At 48.1% G+C, this 19,448-nt stretch overlaps 1 protein-coding gene across 2 annotated transcripts in view; it reads left to right on the top strand.

The window, feature by feature from the left end:
* Positions 1 to 19,448, top strand: part of CFAP251 (cilia and flagella associated protein 251) — a 49,204-nt gene that overhangs the window by 243 nt on the left and 29,513 nt on the right. The window contains exons 2-10 of one of the 2 annotated variants that reach the window (XM_081113773.1): positions 1,034 to 1,899; positions 2,551 to 2,904; positions 5,654 to 5,794; positions 7,373 to 7,482; positions 12,279 to 12,390; positions 12,642 to 12,722; positions 13,894 to 13,971; positions 15,724 to 15,774; positions 17,588 to 17,793. In XM_081113773.1, the coding sequence (XP_080969899.1) occupies positions 1,054 to 1,899; positions 2,551 to 2,904; positions 5,654 to 5,794; positions 7,373 to 7,482; positions 12,279 to 12,390; positions 12,642 to 12,722; positions 13,894 to 13,971; positions 15,724 to 15,774; positions 17,588 to 17,793 (1,979 nt within the window). In that variant the 5' untranslated portion in view covers positions 1,034 to 1,053. Of the gene's footprint in view, positions 1 to 449; positions 1,900 to 2,550; positions 2,905 to 5,653; positions 5,795 to 7,372; positions 7,483 to 12,278; positions 12,391 to 12,641; positions 12,723 to 13,893; positions 13,972 to 15,723; positions 15,775 to 17,587; positions 17,794 to 19,448 lie in introns of those variants that run through there. The other variant, XM_081113774.1, reaches the window with a different exon arrangement.

A 19,448-nucleotide genomic window follows, 5' to 3' on the forward strand; every position in this document is an offset into this window, starting at 1 on the left:
CACACCTTCGCTTCCCACCCACTCCGACCCCCGCCCCTCGCCCCTGCACCCAGATTCACTGGCCAGGTTTGGCATTGGGAAGAGGCTTTGTGCCAGGGGCCCTGGACTTGACATCAGTAATTTTTCAGGTGGAGGAACAGCGGGAGAAGGGTCTGCTGCTTGCCAGCTGTGTGACCTTGAATAGTCACTTCAACTCCCAGAGCCTCAAATTCTCAAGTTTGTTGTAAGGAATAAATGAGAGGAAAAAAGGCTTCTTAAACAGTTGCTACCATTTCTCAAGCACTATGGGCCACAACTGTGTCGAGCGTTTTATCTATATCATATAATCTTCACAATAACCCCAGAATCGGGAGTTATTTTATATATATATATATATATATATATATATATATATATATAATTTATTTAATTATTTATTTCAGAGAGGAGGGGCGAAGGAGAGAGAAATATCAATGATGAGGGAGAATCATTGATCAGCTGCCTCCTGCATGCCCCACACTGGGGATCAAGCCTGCCACCCAGGCATGTGCCCTGACTGAAATTAAATCGTGACCTCCTGGGTCATAGGTTAACACTCAACCACTGAGCCACACAGGCTGGGCACAGAGTCTGTGCTTGCTTATTTTTTAATTTATTTTTGAGCAAATAAAGGTTCATTACAGAAAAGCTCCCTGCTACAGGGAGGAGGTCTAAGCGGGTTGCCCGAGCCTGTGCTTTTAACCACAAAGCTACACTGCTTCTTAGTCATTATTGGAATGGTCAGCAATGCCTGGGTTACGCATGTTGCTGCCTGTTGGAATAGGAATATCTTTAACACGAGTTAGAGAGCTCTGAAGTTATTCCTAGAAAGATGAGAGGCCCTGGGATCAATATTGCCAAGATTTGGGACAGGCTTTCCCAGGAGTCTGACATTCTTTTTATTCCCATGGAAAGGAGTCAGAGCTGGTATTGCACATTTTATCGGTAGATGAGGTCACCAAGGGATGAACATGGGAAACAGAGGGTCTTGCTGATTATTGTCAAATTTCTCTAGAGGAGACGCCACAGAGAAGAATGTCAGATGCAGAGGGAAACCCACTAGAAGAAGGAGAAGATGGAGAGACAGAAATGAAAGAAGAAGAACATCCAGATTATTCTGAAGAGGAAGAAAATGTACCACAGCAATCAGAGGATGACCTATTACCATGGAGAGAGACTCAGGAGGAGAAAGAGGCGGAGGAGGAAGGGGAAGGAAACCTGAAGGAGGAGGAAGGGAAAGGAAACCTGAAGGAGGAGGAAGGGGAAGGAAACCTGAAGGAGGAGGAAGGGGAAGGAAACCTGAAGGAGGAGGAAGGGGAAGGAAACCTGAAGGAGGAGGAAGGGGAAGGAAACCTGAAGGAGGAGGAAGGGAAAGGAAACCTGAAGGAGGAGGAAGAGGAAGGAAACCTGAAGGAGGAGGAAGGGGAAGGAAACCTGAAGGAGGAGGAAGGGGAAGGAAACCTGAAGGAGGAGGAAGGGGAAGGAAACCTGAAGGAGGAGGAAGGGGAAGGAAACCTGAAGGAGGAGGAAGGGGAAGGAAACCTGAAGGAGGAGGAAGGGGAAGGAAACCTGAAGGAGGAGGAAGGGGAAGGAAACCTGAAGGAGGAGGAAGGGAAAGGAAACCTGAAGGAGGAGGAAGGGGAAGGAAACCTGAAGGAGGAGGAAGGGGAAGGAAACCTGAAGGAGGAGGAAGGGGAAGGAAGCCTGACGGAGGAGGAAGGGGGAGAAACAGAGGAAAAGGCTGAAGCAGCACTGGCAGGGATGGTTGCAGGATCCCAGGAAGAAATCGCAGGGGTGCCCCAACAGCTCACCATGGCCATGATCAATTTGGAGAGACTCCCATCCAGTGATTCCCAGTCACTCATGTCAGAAACTTCTCTAGTAAGTAGCAATCGTCATTCATTCATTCATTCATTCATAACCATTCATTGAATGTTTACTATATGCCAGGCTATGGGGATACAAAACCAAGTAAGACACAGTTCATTTTTCATTCTCTTGGGTTCTAGGGTGTGTAGGGAGCCAGACCCACAACCGAACATTATAAAACAATGTGCTAAGTGCCGAGATTGAGAGGTGTCTAGGAGATATTTTTCAAACAAGGACAAATTAACACAGTTTGAAGGGTGGTCCAGGAGAGCTTCCTGGAGGAGGAGCTGACTTTAAAGGGCTGGTCGGCGTTAGCTGGTCGGTGTGCTGTCGGTGTGATAATAGTAACATAAACCCCCCAGAGACCCTCCCTGTAGGAGAAACTCGGCTCTGGTCCGGGAGACCTGACTCTCTGGCTAGTCGCCCATTTGGAGGCCACCAGGAGAATGACTGCTGTTGTGGGGTGCTGGCAGGCCAGGGATAAACCGGCCACACCCACGATTCATGTTATTTGAATACCAAGATGCCCAGGCTCCTTTTAAAAACACTTCCTAGTTCCAGGGTGAGGCTAACCCTGAGCCTGGCTGACTTAGGAAAAGGAAGGGAAATAAGTGAGGACGTGTCGTATTTGGAATCACAATCTCCTTTTATTTCTTTTTAAAGACAATTGATAGGGAGTCAGAGCATTCATTGCACACAGAGAGTTTGAGCAGCCTGAGCTCACCCTCCGACTATGAGTTGGCGCTCACCAGTTCTGAAGAAAAACTGATAATGTCCCTTCAAAAGAAAATGGCCCATCTGTCCTCAGGGGAACTGGCCCAAGAAAAAGTTTCAGAACCAGTAAAGGAGGAAAAGGAAAAGAGACGAGAAAAAAAAGTATCCTACGCCGACAAGGGAAAAGAGGAAGAATTGCAGCCCAAAGCCCACACCCCCGCGACGGGCTCGGACTCGCTGGTGTCCACCAGCAGTAAGGACATTCTGTTTCAAAAGGACGACGGGGCCAAGGTGTATCCCCTGGTAAGTGTAGCACACTTCTGTGTTTCCCCCGGTACTTTGAGAGTATTGTGAAAGGGGGGGGGGTTTATGCACGTGGAAAAAAATACCACCAGAAAGATCCTTTAAGAACTAATCACAGACTCTGTATTTTCAAGTCCAGTTCAGAGCTGGGGCTGGAGATGTGGACATGAAGGAGGGCTGCATCTGGGTTCAACAGTGTTGCTCAGAGGCAGGAAATTCTTGTGTCACTTGTCTTCGCACAGGGTGCTGTTTTTTTTGGGGGGGCGGGGCGGGGATTCAGAATCCATCTCTCCCTCTCCCCTCTCCTCCCCACTCCTTCCCTCCCTTTCTCTTTCCCCTCCCTCTCCCTCTCCTTCTCCCCTCGCTCTTCTCTTTCTCTTTCTTCCTCCCTCCCTCATTCTCTCCCTCACAGTACAACTCCTCCATCCCATCGATTCCTTCTTTTAAAATTTTTAGTGATTTTTTAGAGAGAGAGGAATGGAGAGGGAGAGAGAAACGTTGACTGTGAGAGTGACATATTTATTGGCTGCCTCCTGCACACCCCCAACTGAGGACTGAGCCCGGAACGCTGGCGTGTGTCCTGACCAGGAGTCCAACCAGCAGTCTTTCGGTGTGCAGGATGATGCCCAACCAACCGAGCCACACCAGCCAGGGCATCGGTTCCTTCTTTTCCCCTCCTCTCCGCACCCCTCCTGCCTTCATTGGTTCCTGAGAACTGAAAGCCACTGGGAAAGGCACCAGGCAGCCCAGGGGAACCTGCCTTCACGGCCGCTGACAGTATTCCAGGAGGCACCATCTGCCAGGAGTAAAAATATTATCGTTTACCAAGGGAAGGAGGAGAAGGGCTTTTCCCCCCCTTCTTTCTCCATCTGCTGGTTTCTGAAAATTGTTTCCTAGGATTCATCCCCTTCCCCTGCCCACCCCCCCCCCCCCCTTTTCTCCTTTCCCCTGTAGATTCATGGCTGTGGAAGATTTGTGATTGAGTGTGTATGAACAGGGGTCCTCAAACTTTTTAAACAGGGGGCCAGTTCACTGTCCCTCAGACCGTTGGAGGGCCGGACTATAGTTTAAAAAAAAACTATGAAAAAATTCTTATGCACACTGCACATATCTTATTTTGAAGTAAAAAAACAAAACAGGAGCAAATACAATATTTGTATTTGCATGTGGCCCGTGGGGCCATAGTTTGAGGACGCCTGGTCTATGAAGTACTTAACTTCATTCCTAACACATAGCGAGCACTTGGCAGGTGTTAATGAGATGATGAGGAGGATGAGGATGAGGGTGGGAAAATGCCTAGCGGGAAACGCAGACAACTGACAGCTCCTTTCTGTTGGTGTGGCGACTCTGAGCCCTGGAGTTCCAGGTTAAACTTGCAGCTGCTCAGCCTGGAAGAAAGAATCGTTGAGTTTTAGAGCCAGTGAAGACTTTTGCCTTGATCCGCCAGCTACCAGGACATCAGGGACTGTCACTCGGGAGAGCAAGTGGTCTCTGTGTTGGGACCCCGCTCTCTGGACCTGACAAAAGCCACTGCCCACGTGCCCTGGACTGGGAATCGAACGGTGGCCTCGCGGTGCATGGCACAGGCTCCACCAACTGAGCCACACCAGCCAGGGCAATTAACGTGTATTTGAATAAGGACTTCCTTAGTCAGTGCCTAGAACAAAACGCCAAGTGTTTTCCAAGAGTTCAGTTTACACTCAGCGTTGTGCCAGGGGTCCCAGGGGTCCAGTTAGCCTCGGGCTCACTGCAGAACTGAAACTTTCCTGGACCTTTTTGCTTTGCTGATTTGTTTAGCTCTTTTTCCTTTTATCTTTTCCCTTTCCTGCTGAGTTAGTTTCCTTCCACGTCCGGCGTGGAGTAGGGTTCGGTATCTGAAAGAGGAGCCGCACAACAAATGAGAGAAAAAGACACGAGATAATTTGGAAATGTCGGGGAGCCAGGCGGGCAAGTCCAACTCAAGGAGAGAGAGACTCCCCCGGATGCTCTGGCTGCTCCAACCTTTTATTTGGTCTGGGGTAGCCCTAGGGTAAGGAGGTTTGTCTGGGGTAGCCCTAGGGTAAGGAGGTTTCAATGACACACAGATTAGGTCATAACATGACCCTTAGGCAATTTACATGATTGAAGGTAGGGAGGTTGCTTCAGCTACCATTATCTAGATTAACTGGGTGGTACACAGCCCTGACCTTTGCTAGGGCTTCAAGGTTACTAACTTTTGGGGTCTCTGTCTATACTCAGCTAATAAAGACAGTAAATGGTTTCCAGCACTTTCCTTTTGCCTTTATTGTTTCTTCTTTCTGTTAAAATGACTAGATGCTCTTTATTTATTTATTTATTTTTAAAGGCAGGATTCCACTTCTTGCACCCTCCCCACCCCAACCCCTTCTGCCTGAGGTGACTACTATTACAGTTTGGTATAACTGTAACCATCTCCTGTCCCCTCTGTGCTGGTGGCATCCAGACCAGCTGTGGCTTTCCCCACCTGCACCTCCTGGGCATCACTTTATGCACTTCGACGTTAATTTAGCTCCTACTGTTTACCTAGTGCTGGTCGTGCCGAGAATAAAGGAAAAAGCCTTGCTCCTCACGATAACCCTTGAGGGACCCACAGGCCATTGCCTGAGTACCGGACTTATGTCCAGAACTATGATGGGGCTGCAAAGGGGAGAAGGGAGGAGGGACGCGCCTGGAGTCGCAGCTCGGGCTGGACACATGGTAGCGTCTTGCTGGTCTTGCCTTTGTCTTCCAGACCATGACTTGGAAGTTCGGATGGAACAGTTCTCTCCCTGTGTACTACATCCGAGACGAGGAGCAGCGGGTGCTCCTGTACGCCAACGCCCACACCGCCGTCATCTACAACGTTTACAAGAACACTCAGCATCACCTTCGGGTAGGCGGCTGTTACCCTGCGGGCCCCAGAGGCCATCCTCAGCTTGGATGCAGCAGTTCGTTTTTTATTCCCGGGGCTGACTTCACTCCGCATCACCCTCATGCTTCCCCACCTCTCCTCTGAACTGTGGCACATCCTGTGTTTAGGAACACATTTTATTGTTCGCTGTCTCTCCGATTCCAATCAGAATCAATTTACAAACAGCCGCGGATTTTAATTTTATAGCAACACGAGTTTAAAACATCTGCGTGTTTCACATTTCCGTAGAAACGTGGCCAGAATAGATTGTGTTGTCTCCGCAGAACTACGCACAAAGGGCTTCCGACCGACCGTGTTAACCCTTGGCTTCCCTTCCAGCTTTCAAAGGGCTTTGGTCCTCCTACTCATGCTGGGAGGTGGGGTCAGTTTGTCCTCCACAACTTTCTTCTTGTTCACCCCACCCCGCGCCCCCCCACACCACTCTGCGTCTTCTGCTCTGGCACCGGTGGCCCGTTTCCTGGCCGTCACTTACCCGTCCAAGTGCCATGCTTCCTGGTGTCTGACTTCCCAATAGTTAACCTCATAGACCGGTGATGGCGAACCTGTGACACGCGTGTCAGAGGTGACACGCGAACTCATTTTTTTGGTTGATTTTTCTTTGTTAAATGGCATTTAAATATATAAAATAAATATCAAAAATGTAAGTCTGTGTTTTACTATGGTTGCAAATATCAAAAAATTTCTCTATGTGACACGGCACCAGAGTTAAGTTAGGGTTTTTCAAAATGCTGACACGCCGAGCTCAAAAGGTTCGCCATCACTGTGATAGACAGTTCTCTGTTACCCTTTCAGTGAACATGTATTTTTTAAATTCTTATTTTATTTGATTTTTTAAATATTTTTTTTATTGATTTCAGAGAGGAAGGGGGAGGGAGAGAGAGATAGAAGCATCAGTGATGAGAGAGAATCATCGATCGGCTGCTGCCTGCACGCCCCCAACTGGGGATGGAGCCTCTAACCCAGGCACATGCCCTGGACTGGGAATCGAGCGGTGACCTCTTGGTGCATGGCACAAGGCTCAACCAACTGAGCCACACCAGCCAGGGCAATTAACATACATTTTAATAAGGACTTCCTTAGTCAATGCCTAGAGCAGCTGTTCTCAACCTGTGGGTCGCGACCCCTTTGGCGGTCGAACGACCCTTTCACAGGGGTTGCCTAAGACCATCTTGCGTATCAGATATTTACATGACGATTCATAACAGTTGCAACATGACAGTTATGAAGTAGCAACGAAAATAATTTTATGGTTGGGTCACAAAATGAGGAACTGTATTTAAAGGGCCAGAAGGTTGAGAACCACTGGCCTAGAACAAAACACCACGAAGCGTTTTCTAAGAGTTCAGTTAACACTCAGGATTGTGCCGGGGTCCCAGACACGTGGCTGCAACGTAAGGCATCTGCCTCCTAGAAGTAGAATTTCCAGCCCGATGCGCCGGGGAAGGGGCTCGGCTCTCTGCAGGGCCCCAGTCTTTCCTGCCCATACCAGGGCTGGGCTGCATCCTCCATGTTTCAAAGCTGTTTCCCCCATTTCCTTAGGGCCACCCCAACGTGATCTCCTGCATGTGCGTCAGCGAGGACAGGCGGTGGATCGCCACGGCCGACAGAGGACCCGACTGCCTGTTGATGATCTGGGACTCCTTCACAGGGTAGGCTTGGCGCCGTCACTCCCTCCCCTCCCCCGTCGTCCCCCCCCTCCCAGTTTTCGTAGAATATCTGCCACTGTGACCAGCAGGCAGTGAACAGTGCCGTGCGTGCGGGGACGTGAAGCCAGGGATGGGGCACAGGTGAGTGGGAGGTTGCCCGGGAAACCCGGCTGCCTTGTCGCCTCGAGGCCTGATGGACATGGCCTGGGCGAATTTCCCATTTACGATTCTTCGTTCTTTCAGCCCAGAAACTCCGTTTGTTGTGCCCCAGAGTGGCCTGGGCTGAGGGGAGCCAGGTCGCACTACCCAGCTTGGAGGCCCAGAGAAGTGAGGACTGTCCCCGTCCAGTCATACCTGTCGTTTTCCTTTCCCGTGGCTGCTTTGCGAAAGGACCACCAGCTGGGAGGCTTAAAATGACAGGTTTCTCAGTTCACGAGTCCAGCAGTCGGAAGCCGGCTGGTTCGGACTCTCCTGGGAGAGTCTGCCCCATGTCCTCTCCCAGCTGCTGGTGGCGGCGGGCGAGCCCCGGTGCTCGTGGCTAGTAGACCAGTCCTCCAGGCTGTTTCCATCCTCACACGGCCTTTCCCCCTACGCGTCTCTCTGTGCCTTCTCTTCTGTGCGGACACCAGTCATTGGATTCAGGGCCCACCCTCGTCCAGTGTCACCTCATCTGAACCGAATTAATTACATCTGCAAAGCCCCTGTTTCTAAATGAGATCACATTCGGAGGTTCTGGGTAGACAGGAATTTCACTCTCTAGACCACTGCCCTGACCTGCCGGGATTGTGGGGGAGAGCGGCCGGCGCAGTGCCTGGCGCCGCTCCTCGGCAGCTCCTCCTCCCCAGGCCCCGCGGGCCCCTTGCAGTCGCTTATCCTTTGATTTTTTTCTTTCTTCTTCTTTTTTAAAAAAATATACTTTATTGATTTTTTACAGAGAGGAAGGGAGAGGGATAGAGAACCAGAAACATCGATGAGAGAGAAACATCGATCAGCTGCCTCCTGCACACCCCCCACTGGGGATGCACCCGCAACCAAGGTACATGCCCTTGACCGGAATCGAACCTGGGACCCTTCAGTTCGCAGGCCGACGCTCTATCCACTGAACCAAACCGGTTCGGCCTTTGATTTTTTTTTATTTATAAAGCAGTCTCCCCACTAGACTGGGAGCAACGTGAGGCAGTGATTTTTTTTTTTAATTACAAAGTAAAGCATATATATCCCAGCCAGGTGGCTCAGTTGGTTGGAGTATCATCCTGTACACCCAAAAGTTTGCAGGTTTGATTCCTGGTCAGGGCACATACCTAGGTTGCAAGTTCAGTCCCCAGTCATGTGCTTGTGGGAGCAACCGATGTTTCTCTCTCACATCAGTGTTTCTCTCTCTCTCTCTCTCTCTCTCTCTCTCTCTCTCTCATCCTCTCTCTCTAAAATCAGTAAGTAGCCAACCGACTTAGTGATTGAGTGTCAACCCATGAACCAAGAGGTTCAATTCCTGGTCAGGACGTATGCCTGGATTGGGGCTTAATCTCCAGTAGGGGGTGTGCAGGAGGCAGCCAATCCATGATTCTCTTTTATCATTGATGTTTCTGTCTCTCTCCCTCTCCCTTCCTCTCTGAGGAAAAAAAAAAAAAATCAATATATCTTCAGGTGAGGGTTAAAAAAATTTACAAAGTAAAGGGTATCTGTGGCTAACAATTCAAGCAATAGGTTGCTATGAGTTGTATGATTCGCAAATGACTTGGGGACCCAGAAAAGATTATTTGGTTTGGAATTAATATTCACTTTATTAAAGTGACAAATTGAAAATTATAGTTCTTCTTTAAGCTTTTTCTTCAACTTATAAATCTTATTTTATTTATGAACCTAGCATATTTTTGCAATCTCCTTTAAGGGGATTTTGATTAATGTTTGGCTCCACTTACAAATTTGATTATTTACTCCTTTTAAACATTTTAAGCTGCATTTAAAAGTTGAATATACTTGGTTTCATCTTTAAGTTCTGTAGTAGTCTCATTAACAACTAAATCCTTCACCCATGCTTAAGTGATTCTTGTAAATCTAATAAATTAGACATAAGTATGGCAAATCTTAAGTTCTCTTAAGCATCCTAATACGTTTATAAACCTAATACTATTTGAATTTAAAATTATGTCAAAATCAATTATGTACTTTGAATTAGAATCACAAATATAATATTAGAGACTTTGATATATTAAATTCTCTTAAACATCACCCATACTATCTAATAAAGAGGTAATATGCAAATTGACCATCACTCCAACACACAAGATGGCCGCTCCCACATGGACACAAGATGGCTGGCAGGGGAGGGCAGTTGGGGGTGTCCAGGCCTGCAGGGGAGGGCAGTTGGGGTCGACCAGGCCTACAGAGGAGGGCAGTTGGGGGTGACCAGGCCTGCAGGGGAGGGCAGTTGGAGGGACCAGGCCTGCAGGGGAGGGCAGTTGGGGGTGACCAGGCCTGCAGGGGAGGGCAGTTGGAGGGACCAGCCTGGCAAGGGAGGGCAATTAGGGGTGACCAGTCTGGCAGGGGAGGACAGTTTAGTCCCGATCCCGGTGGGCAGTCAGACATCCCTCGAGGGGTCCCATATTGGAGAGGGTGAAGGCTGGGCTGAGGGACACACACCCCTGTGCACGAATTTCATGCACCGGGCCTCTAGTTCCTAATAAGAAGCAACTGATTCTCTAATCACAAATATGTTAAGAGTGTAGGTCTGGTCCTACCTGGTTTGGCTCAGAGGATAGTGTCAGCCTGCAGACCAAAGGGTCCCAGGTTCAAGTCCCGTCAAGGCCATGTACCTTGGTTGCAGGCTCCTCCCTGGCCCGGCCCTAGTCAGGGTGCGTACAGGAGGCAATCAGTCAATGTTTCTCTCACGTCAGTGTTTCTCTCTGTCTCTCGCTCTTTCTTCCACTTTCTCTAAAATCAATGGAAAAATATCCTTGGGTGAGGATAAAAAAAAAAAAAGTGTAGGTTTGACTGATTTCATCTTCTCTATATTGAATTCTAAATCTCCCCAGGGGTAAGATATATCTTCCAACTAAGGACATCATTGTGCCATTCCCAACAACGTGCGGACCGCCTTTCCACATGAATGTTTGGGGCGGCTACACAGTGGGATGGAGTTTCCGGGCAACAGAGAACCAGGCCGGCCCTCAGCCAGCACACGGACCTGGTTCTGGCCAAGCGGGACACTGATCATATTCTCTGTACCAACAGCTCCACAATGGAAAAAAAAAAGGGGCGGGGAGCTGGTAGCCAGGTTCCTGGGTTGCATCTTCTTGCCACCACCCGCTCTTCATTTCTGATGAAGTCAGGGACCCCAACATGACAGCTTACTTCCATCATGGCTTCTGTTGTCCGTTGCATTCCTTTGGCTCTCTTAGATGTTTAAATGTCCTGATTAATCTCTGCATGTGTCGAGGCTTTGTCTGTTTCTTACAGTTCTAACATCTTGCCAAGTGACACAGTACAGAAGTTTATAAAAAAAAATAATAAATAAAGTCCTTCGCACTCAAACCCCTTCTCCAAGTCACCATTGTTTAGTTGGGAATCTATTCCTATAAACACACACACACACACACAAACACACACAAAAAAAACACACACACACAAACACACAAACACACACACACACACAATCAGGACATGCTGTGTATACTGTTTTGCAATTTGCTTTTTTCACAAAATTGTGGTGACTTTCCACAATCTACCTTCTTCTTCTTCTTCTTTTTTTAAAAAATATATTTTATTGATTTTTTACAGAGAGGAAGGGAGAGAGATAGAGAGCCAGAAACATCGATGAGAGAGAAACATCGATCAGCTGCCTCCTGCACATCTCCCACTGGGGATATGCCCGCAACCCAGGCACATGCCCCTGACCGGAATCGAACCCGGGACCCTTCAGTCCGCAGGCCGACGCTCTATCCACTGAGCCAAACCGGTTTCGGCCTACCTTCTTCTAAAAATACCTTTTTATTAGCTGTGGTACATTTACACCACGGAATACTATGCAGTGGTAAAAAAGAAGACTCTCTTACCCTTTGAGACAGCATGGAGGGACCTGGAGAGCATCATGCTAAGTGAAATAAGTCAGTCAGAGAAAGACAAGAATCGCATGATCTCACTCATATGTGGAATCTAACTAACAAAATAAACTGATGAACGGAGTGGATCCAGAGACATGGAAGCATGGGACAGAGTGCGGAATCTCGGAGGGAAGGTGGGGGAGGGTGGGTAGGTGGGAGGTAATCAACCAGAGACCTTGTATACATATATGCAAGGCCCATGGACACAGACAATGGGGTGGTGAGGTCCTGAGGCAGGGGGTAGGGGTGGGCTGGAGGGGGTCAATGGGGAAAAAGAGGACATATGTAATGCTTTCAACAATAAAGAATTATTTAAAAATATCTTTTTATTGATTTCATAGGAAGGGAGAGGGATAGAGAGAAACATTCAATGAGAGAGAATCGATTGTCTGCCCCTTGCACGCCCCCTACTGGGGATCAAGCCTGCAACCCGGGCATGTGCCCTGACCAGGAATCGAGCTGTGACCTGGTTCATGGGTTGACACTCAACCATTGAGCGAGGCCGGCCAGGCTCTGCATGACGTAAGGTTCATCCACGTTGCAGTGTGTGTCCGTGCTCATTTCTTTTCACGGCCGAGTAACATTCCGCTGCCTGGAAACACCACATTTATTTATCCCCAGTCGTTATGCTTTTGAAGTGGGTCCCTGTGGGAACCAGGGCAGGCCTAGCAAATGCTTGTCCCCCGTCCTGTCTTGCAGGATTCCCGTGCACACAATATTCGACAGCTGCCCGGAAGGCGAAGGCATCAGGGCCATAGCCATGACCCGCGATGCCAAGTATCTGGCAACCATCTCAGATGCCGAAATCCAGGTACAGGGACCTTCAGGGTGGCCTCCGTGGGCTGGCCGACGCGTCCAGAGCGTCCCCGGGAGCCGCTCTGTTCAGGCCGCGTGGCATCTGCGATGCTCTTGGGAAGACTGGCCTCCACGTTGTCAGGAGCTCTGTGCCTCGCGGCTTAGCCTGGGCGCTGTGCTTAGTGAACAGGTTCCAGGGTTAACCAGCAGTGTGGTGACTCCAGAGGCCCCCGGACACCCCGTCCTCCTGTCTGCTCTCACTTACAGAAAGTTTGCATCTGGAGGTGGACTTTAGCGGCCGAAACACCGGCGTGCACGCTGGACCTGCCCAAGGAATACGGTTTCCAGGTGAGTTCAGTCTGAGCCTGGAAGGACCTACCTAAGGTCACTCAGGCCAAGCCAAAGTGACTTCTTGTTTTAGTGGAGTTTTGGTGCAGTAGAGCTTTTTAAAACGTTTTCATAACTGAGATCTCATTTGATTTCTGATAATAACTAACTTTTTTGAATACTTCTTATGTGCCAGATTCTACTGTATTCTTTTTTTTAAAATATATTTTTATTGATTTCAGAGGGGAAGGGAGAGGGAGAGAGAGAGAGATTGATGGGCTGTCTCCTGCTCACCCTCCACTGGGGATTGAGCCTTTAACTCTGGGCATGTGCCCTGACCGGGAATTGAACTGTGACTTCCTGCTTCATAGGTCGACACTCAACTACTGAGCCACACCAGCCAGGCTCCAACCTGCTGCTGCTGCTGCTGCTTTTTTAAAAAAAATGATGCTTTATTATTGAAAATGTTACATATGTCCCCTTTTTTCCTCCGTTGACCCCCTCCTGCCCGCCCCCATCCCCCCTCCTGCCCTCCCCAGGCTTTCAGCACCCTATAGGCTGTGTTGTGCATATATGCATTCAACATCTTTGTCCAGCTTGCTTCTTGATGCCACGCCTGCAACCCTGCATCTCGGGCTGTACCCGTGCTACTTAAGATGCACGCGGAAAGCCTCCCAGGGTTTCCCACTTTCTGTTGAGGGATCGTTCAGTCTCTGCGTTGCACGCCTCCCTCGCTTCTAGAGGGTCTGCAGGGCTGGTTTCAGGAAGGGAGCCAGGTCCCCCTGCTGTTCAGCACCTTGGCAGGAAGCAGAATCTCCTTCCAATATTTTGTATTCATCCCAAGCTACCTGTGGGCCTGTCGGATTCAGAAATGTGTACTCAGTGGCCTTTCTCCTCAAGAACACAGAATAAGAGTTGTTGGTGAATGCTGGTTTACTTTTGCTTGTTCTAATTCCTAGATGATGAGTTATAATAAATGAGCCTAAGAAAGGGAATGCACTGAGACCATTAACTTTAATGATCGGTATTTATATTCCTACTGCTTATAAAATGCCATGTCTGCTCTGTTTTAGATTCCTATTCAGTTATGTATTTTAATAAAAATCTCACTTAATTTGAACATTTAGCTTAACCAGAGAGAAACAGAAAATTTATTGTTTATTGTAATATGTCTCCATACTTTATATTTCAGAACTACCTTATTTTTAATCCAACAAATAATAAAGAATTGGTGAGCAATAGTAAAGTACGGGCAATACATTATTTGTGGGTAAGTACAAATATCTCGATTTGTTTTAAATAGTAACTAACAAACACATGTTCATCCTTTGAGGACAGATGTTTTGGTAATGTAACAATATTGTATGTTCTTAGGAAGCAATAAATATATTGAAGTGTTTTGATTTAATTACAGTATTTATTTTAGTCACATTGGAAATTAGCATATTCATTCTGAAGTAGATAATTTAACTCTTATTTAATTTTTAAATAAAAAGTCAAATATCTATATGAATATATTTAACAGGTCTAAAGTATAGGGTAGTGTTTTTGTTTTGTTTTTGTGTTTTTGAGATCTTGGGCCTTTTAGAAAGGATTAGAAAACAGATCAGCAATATTTATACTGACACAGGGCAAAATTATGACATTAAAACAAGATCAGCCGAAACTGGTTTGGCTCAGTGGATAGAGCGTCGGCTTGTGGACTGAAAGGTCCCAGGTTCGATTCCGGTCAAGGGCATGTACCTGGGTTGCGGGCACATCCCCAGTGGGAAGTGTGCAGGAGGCAGCTGGTCGATGTTTCTCTCTCATCGATGTTTCTGGCTCTCTGTCTCTCTCCCTTCCTCTCTGTAAAAAATCAATAAAATATATTTAAAAAAAAAAAAAAACAAGATCAAAAGTCAAACATAGCCCAGCCAGTGTGGCTCAGTGGATTGAGCGTCGTCCCATGTACCAAGAGGTGTCTGGTTTGATTTCCGGTCAGGGCATATGCTGGGGTTTCAGGCTTTATCTCCAGTAGCGGGCATGCAGCAGGCAGCTCATCAATGTTTCTCTATCATGGTTGTTTCTATCTCCCTTCCTCTCCCTTCTTCTCTCTCTCTCAAAAAATCAATAACAACGTATTTTTTTTGAAGAAGTTAAACGTACAATTACCATACAAGTCAGCAATTCCTAGGTATAGCCTCAAAAGAATTGAAAACAGACAAAAAAATACACACAGCAGCAGCGGCATTCGCAATAACCAAAAAGTTGAACCAAACCAAATGTCCATCAACACATGAGTGGATAAACAAAAGGTGGTCCATCTATACAATGGGATATTATTTAGCCGTTAAAAGGAATGGAGAGCTGATTTCATCCTACACCGTGGGTGAACCTTGAAAACGTGACGCCAAGTGAGAGAGAAGCCAGACACACAAAGTCACGTGGTGTAAATGGAATATTCCACTTACATGAAAGGTCCAGAATAGGTAAACCCATCGAGACAGGATCCAGAATAGTGGTTGTCAGGGCTGGAGGAGGGGCAGGACCAGGACCACTTAATGGGCAGGGGCTTCCCTCTGGGGAGAGGAATGATGGTTACACAGCACTGTTCACAGACTAAGTATCACTGAATTGTACACTTTAAAAGGGTCAGTGGCTGATTTTATGTGATGTCCATTTTACCTCAATAGGAGATGGCAGTAAACAACAAAAACACATTGCGTGGCTGATTTTCAGCGATAATCATTACTTCAGGTATTTGTGATAGCTTGAGAGCCTTGCACAGGTGGAATCCACTCGCACTGACCACCATTTCAGGTCGCAATCATTTGTGGCAATTCTTCAGTATTTGTTCATCTGGCTGAATGTTTCTGGCTGTCCCTGGAGGCAGCAGGTTCTCTTACCTGTGGAAGCTGCGAAGCTCTGAGCCTGTTTAGACGCGTTTGTTCCGATTTTGTTGTTATGTAGTTAGTTCTTTGGGAAACCAGGTCTTTGTTTTAGTAGTGATGTTTTGTTTTGTTTTTTTTCCTGTCCTTACCAGTATGAAGAGAGAGACATACTTATTCACAGTGCCCCACTTTTAACAGAAAAAGTGAGTATGTCCGTCGCTTTTTTAAAATTTATATTTATTTTTTCCCCGTCGCTTTTTTATACATCTGGTTTTGTGGAGAATAAACATGTAGGCATTTTGGGCTGCTCTTTGCATGTCTTAATGTAGGGAAATAATATATAAAAATACTTGAGTTGGGTCCTTTACCATATTGAATTTGTCAGTTGAAAATAACGGATGTGCTGTTAAAAATAAAATATTACAGAAAAGGAAGTTTACTCCCATGAGAACATATCCCCCCAGAAAGTGATGGCTTCAGTAAGCTATGCGTGCACATGTGGCAAAGAAGGGCAGTTAGCGTGGAGTCACGTAAGCTATGCGTGCACATGAGGGCAGTTAGCGTGGAGTCACGTAAGTAGAGAGGTTGGACACAGAGTAGCTGGCTGCTCAGTGTTCAGGGTAATAAAGATCCTGCGCCACGCCGGCGTGGCTCCGTGGTCGAGCATCGACCTGTGAACCAGGAGGTCACGGTGCTATTCCCGGTCAGGGCCCAGGCCCATGTTGTGGGCTCGGTCCCCGGTGTGGGGCGTGCAGGAGGCAGCCGATCGATGGTTCTCTCTCATCACTGATGTTTCTTTCTCTCTCCCTCTCCCTTCCTCTCTCTGAAATCTATAAAAGCATATTGTGAGAAAAGATATCGGGCATTTAGACTTTTAAGGGCCAGCAGAAGAGCGGTGAGCCAGGCCTTGGAGGCAGCGCTGTCCTTGCCTGGTCACCCGGAGCGACCGCCTGTGCGGCGGAACCGAGTCCCGTCGCCTGCGCATTTCCTGACCTGAGACCCCTGTGGTCTGCGCTCAGCGAGAACCACAGGGTAGTTTTTCTGCTTCCCGCCTGCACTCCTGGTGTGACTCGCAGAAATCCCCTGTCGGAGCGGGCATGCCAAGAGGAAAGAAGACGACGAGACGGACGGACATGGGAGAGATGATTCTGTCTGCAAACTCCTGTTTTTCGTAAATTAAATTATCAACAAATAAATGCAGCCCGTTCCAGTTACTCGTGGCCGTTACGCTCCACGGAGGCTCTGTAGTTTGAAATAATAAGAATACTTCGCATTGAAACGGGGCTGCTCTTAGGAAAAGCCCGGTGCCCTTGCTTAACCAGTTTTTTTGTTTTTGTTTTTACTGATCCTCTTGTGTTCAGGCCAGACGAGGTAAACCTTAGGATCTTAGACAATCGGGTGGCAGACGTACTGCGTCGTATGACAGACAGACTGCAAGTTCCTCTCCTTTTTTCATTTGCTGATCCCTCGCGGAGCGGCGCCACTCCCTGCTCTGGTTCTCCCTATACCTGCCCTCTAAGACGTCGTCTGAGGCCACCCCGGGCCTTGTTCTACGCAGCACAAGCTTCACAGGGAGCCTGAGGGACACTCCCGCTGCTGAGAGTGACGGATGGTCCCCGGGCGGCTGGGAGAACTGTTCTATGGTGTCTCACGGCTGGGGCGTGCTTCTGCCCACGGCAGACCTTGGTTTCTTTATCCGTCTCTGAAACCTCAGCAAGGAAAGTGGAACAGATAGGAGCAGAGCTTGGCCACTCTGGCATTTGCTTTCAGCAAACAGTTTAATGGACAGAATACACAACCCTTCACTCAATCTTAGCACGTGAGCTTCAGAGCTGCCTGGGCCAGGGCAATCCACAGGGGAGCGTTTTTTTTTAAGGGATTGATGTGTGCTTTTTAAACTTTTGTATCTTTTTCTACTACATTTCAGGGTGGTATTATAAAACGCCACGTGTGGGTAAACAGCTTGTTTTATGCGTCTCACCAACGATAGCTCATGATCTACCTTTTGAAATGCAGACGTTCAACAAGCACGTGGGGAAGTTCAGCCAGTCCATCTTTCACCTGAATTTCACCCAAGTCCTGTCGGCCACCCTGGAAGGGAAGCTGGTGGTCTGGGATGTGTACCGCCCACCGCTGTCTGCCTCCACCCTCCCCTACATCAAGCCTTGTAAACTGGTTCACTTGCAGAAAGAGGGTATCACTGTGCTTACTACGGTTGACAGGTAATTAACGGAACTAAAAAGTAGCCGTAGATGATTATAAAAATACTAGAGGCCCAGTGCATGGATTCGTGCACATTGAAAGGAAATTAATTAGAAGGTGGCCAGCGGGGTGAGACTGGGTGAGATGGGCTGGACACACCTTGGAGCCAACCTCCTGAGGTCCCTCCTCAACTGGCCATACCTGGGGTGGCGCCGGGGCTCAAAGGGCGTCTGTGGAATGAGTGGGGTCCCTCAGGCAGGTGGGGTCCCTCGACCTGGCCTGCAGGGATTGGGCTGAAACCGGCAGTCCAACATCCCCTGCAGGGTCCGGAGTGTGAGAGGACACTCTGCAAAGTTGCCGTCGCTCGGCAGCTCCTACATTGAGCATCTGCCCCTTGGTGGTCAGTGTGCGTCATACTTACTGGCTGGTTGGCCAGTTGGCTGGCTGGCCGGTCGCTTAGCTTTTTATATATATACTAGAGGCCCGGTGCACAAAAATTTGTGCACTGGCAGGGATGGGTGTCCCTCAGCCTGACCTGTGCCCTCTCACAGTCTGGGACCCCTTGGGAGATAACCACCTCCTGGTTTAGGCCCGCTCCCCGGGTTGCAGATGGCAGGCCCGATCCTGCGGTGCCTGCCCCACCTCCCCGGGTCACACAGGGCAGGCCCGATCCTGCGGTTGGGGCGGGCGTTGGATGGCGCTGCCCCACCCTGCCTGCCTGCAGTATGCAAATTTAACGGCCATCTTTGCTGGGTTAATTTGCATACTCTTCTGATTGGCTGATGGGCATAGCAAAGGTACAGTCAATTAGCATCTTTGTCTTTTATTAGTGTAGATATTTCATTTCTTAAAAAGACCATCAAAGTCTTTTATAAAATTTTATTTATTGATTTTTAGAGAGAGAGGAAGGGAGGGAGAGAAACACCGATTTGTTATCCCACTTATTCATGCATTCATTGGTTGATTCCTGTATGTGTCCTGACCGGGGATCGAACCCACAATCTTGGCATATAGGGATGATACTCTAACCAACAGAGCTACCTGGCCAGGGCCTATAAAGGTATTAAAAACCCCTTTAAATGTATACCTGTATTTTGTATATGCATAGAATATATCCAGGGACATTAGTTGAGCTCAGTGGATAGAGTGTTGACCTGGGGACTGAAGGGTCCCAGGTTCAATTCCGATCAAGGGCACATGCCTGGGTTGCAGGCTGGATCCCCAGTAGGAGGCATGCAGGAGGCAGCCAATCAATGATTCTATCATTGATGTTTCTATCTCTCTCTCCCTCTCCCTTCCTCTCTGAAATCAATAAAAAAATATATTTTTTTATAAAAAGCCTTCGCCTCAGAGAGAGAGAGAGAGAGAGAGATCCCATTCCAGATACATCCCTATCTTGCTGAGTGGGCAGAGAACTGAACTTCGTCAAGCTTCCATTTGTCCATCTGTAAGATGAGCACGGTAGTATCCGTCTCTGAGTGATTTCATGAGGAGTTAGGGAGACAGGCATGTCAAACTCTTAGCTCACTGTCTGGCCCAGGGGAGCTCTGAGCCAAATAGGCCTCATTGGTGTGATAGAGAAGTTCCCAAAAGGATGGAGAAAATCCCCTAAAGACCAGGACCCTGCCCGTATGGTTGGAGTCCCCGTGCCACCTGCTTTCTGAAAGCTGCTTTG

This window comes from Myotis nattereri (assembly GCF_964212035.1).
Source record: "Myotis nattereri genome assembly, chromosome: 19".
NCBI lineage: Eukaryota > Metazoa > Chordata > Mammalia > Chiroptera > Vespertilionidae > Myotis > Myotis nattereri.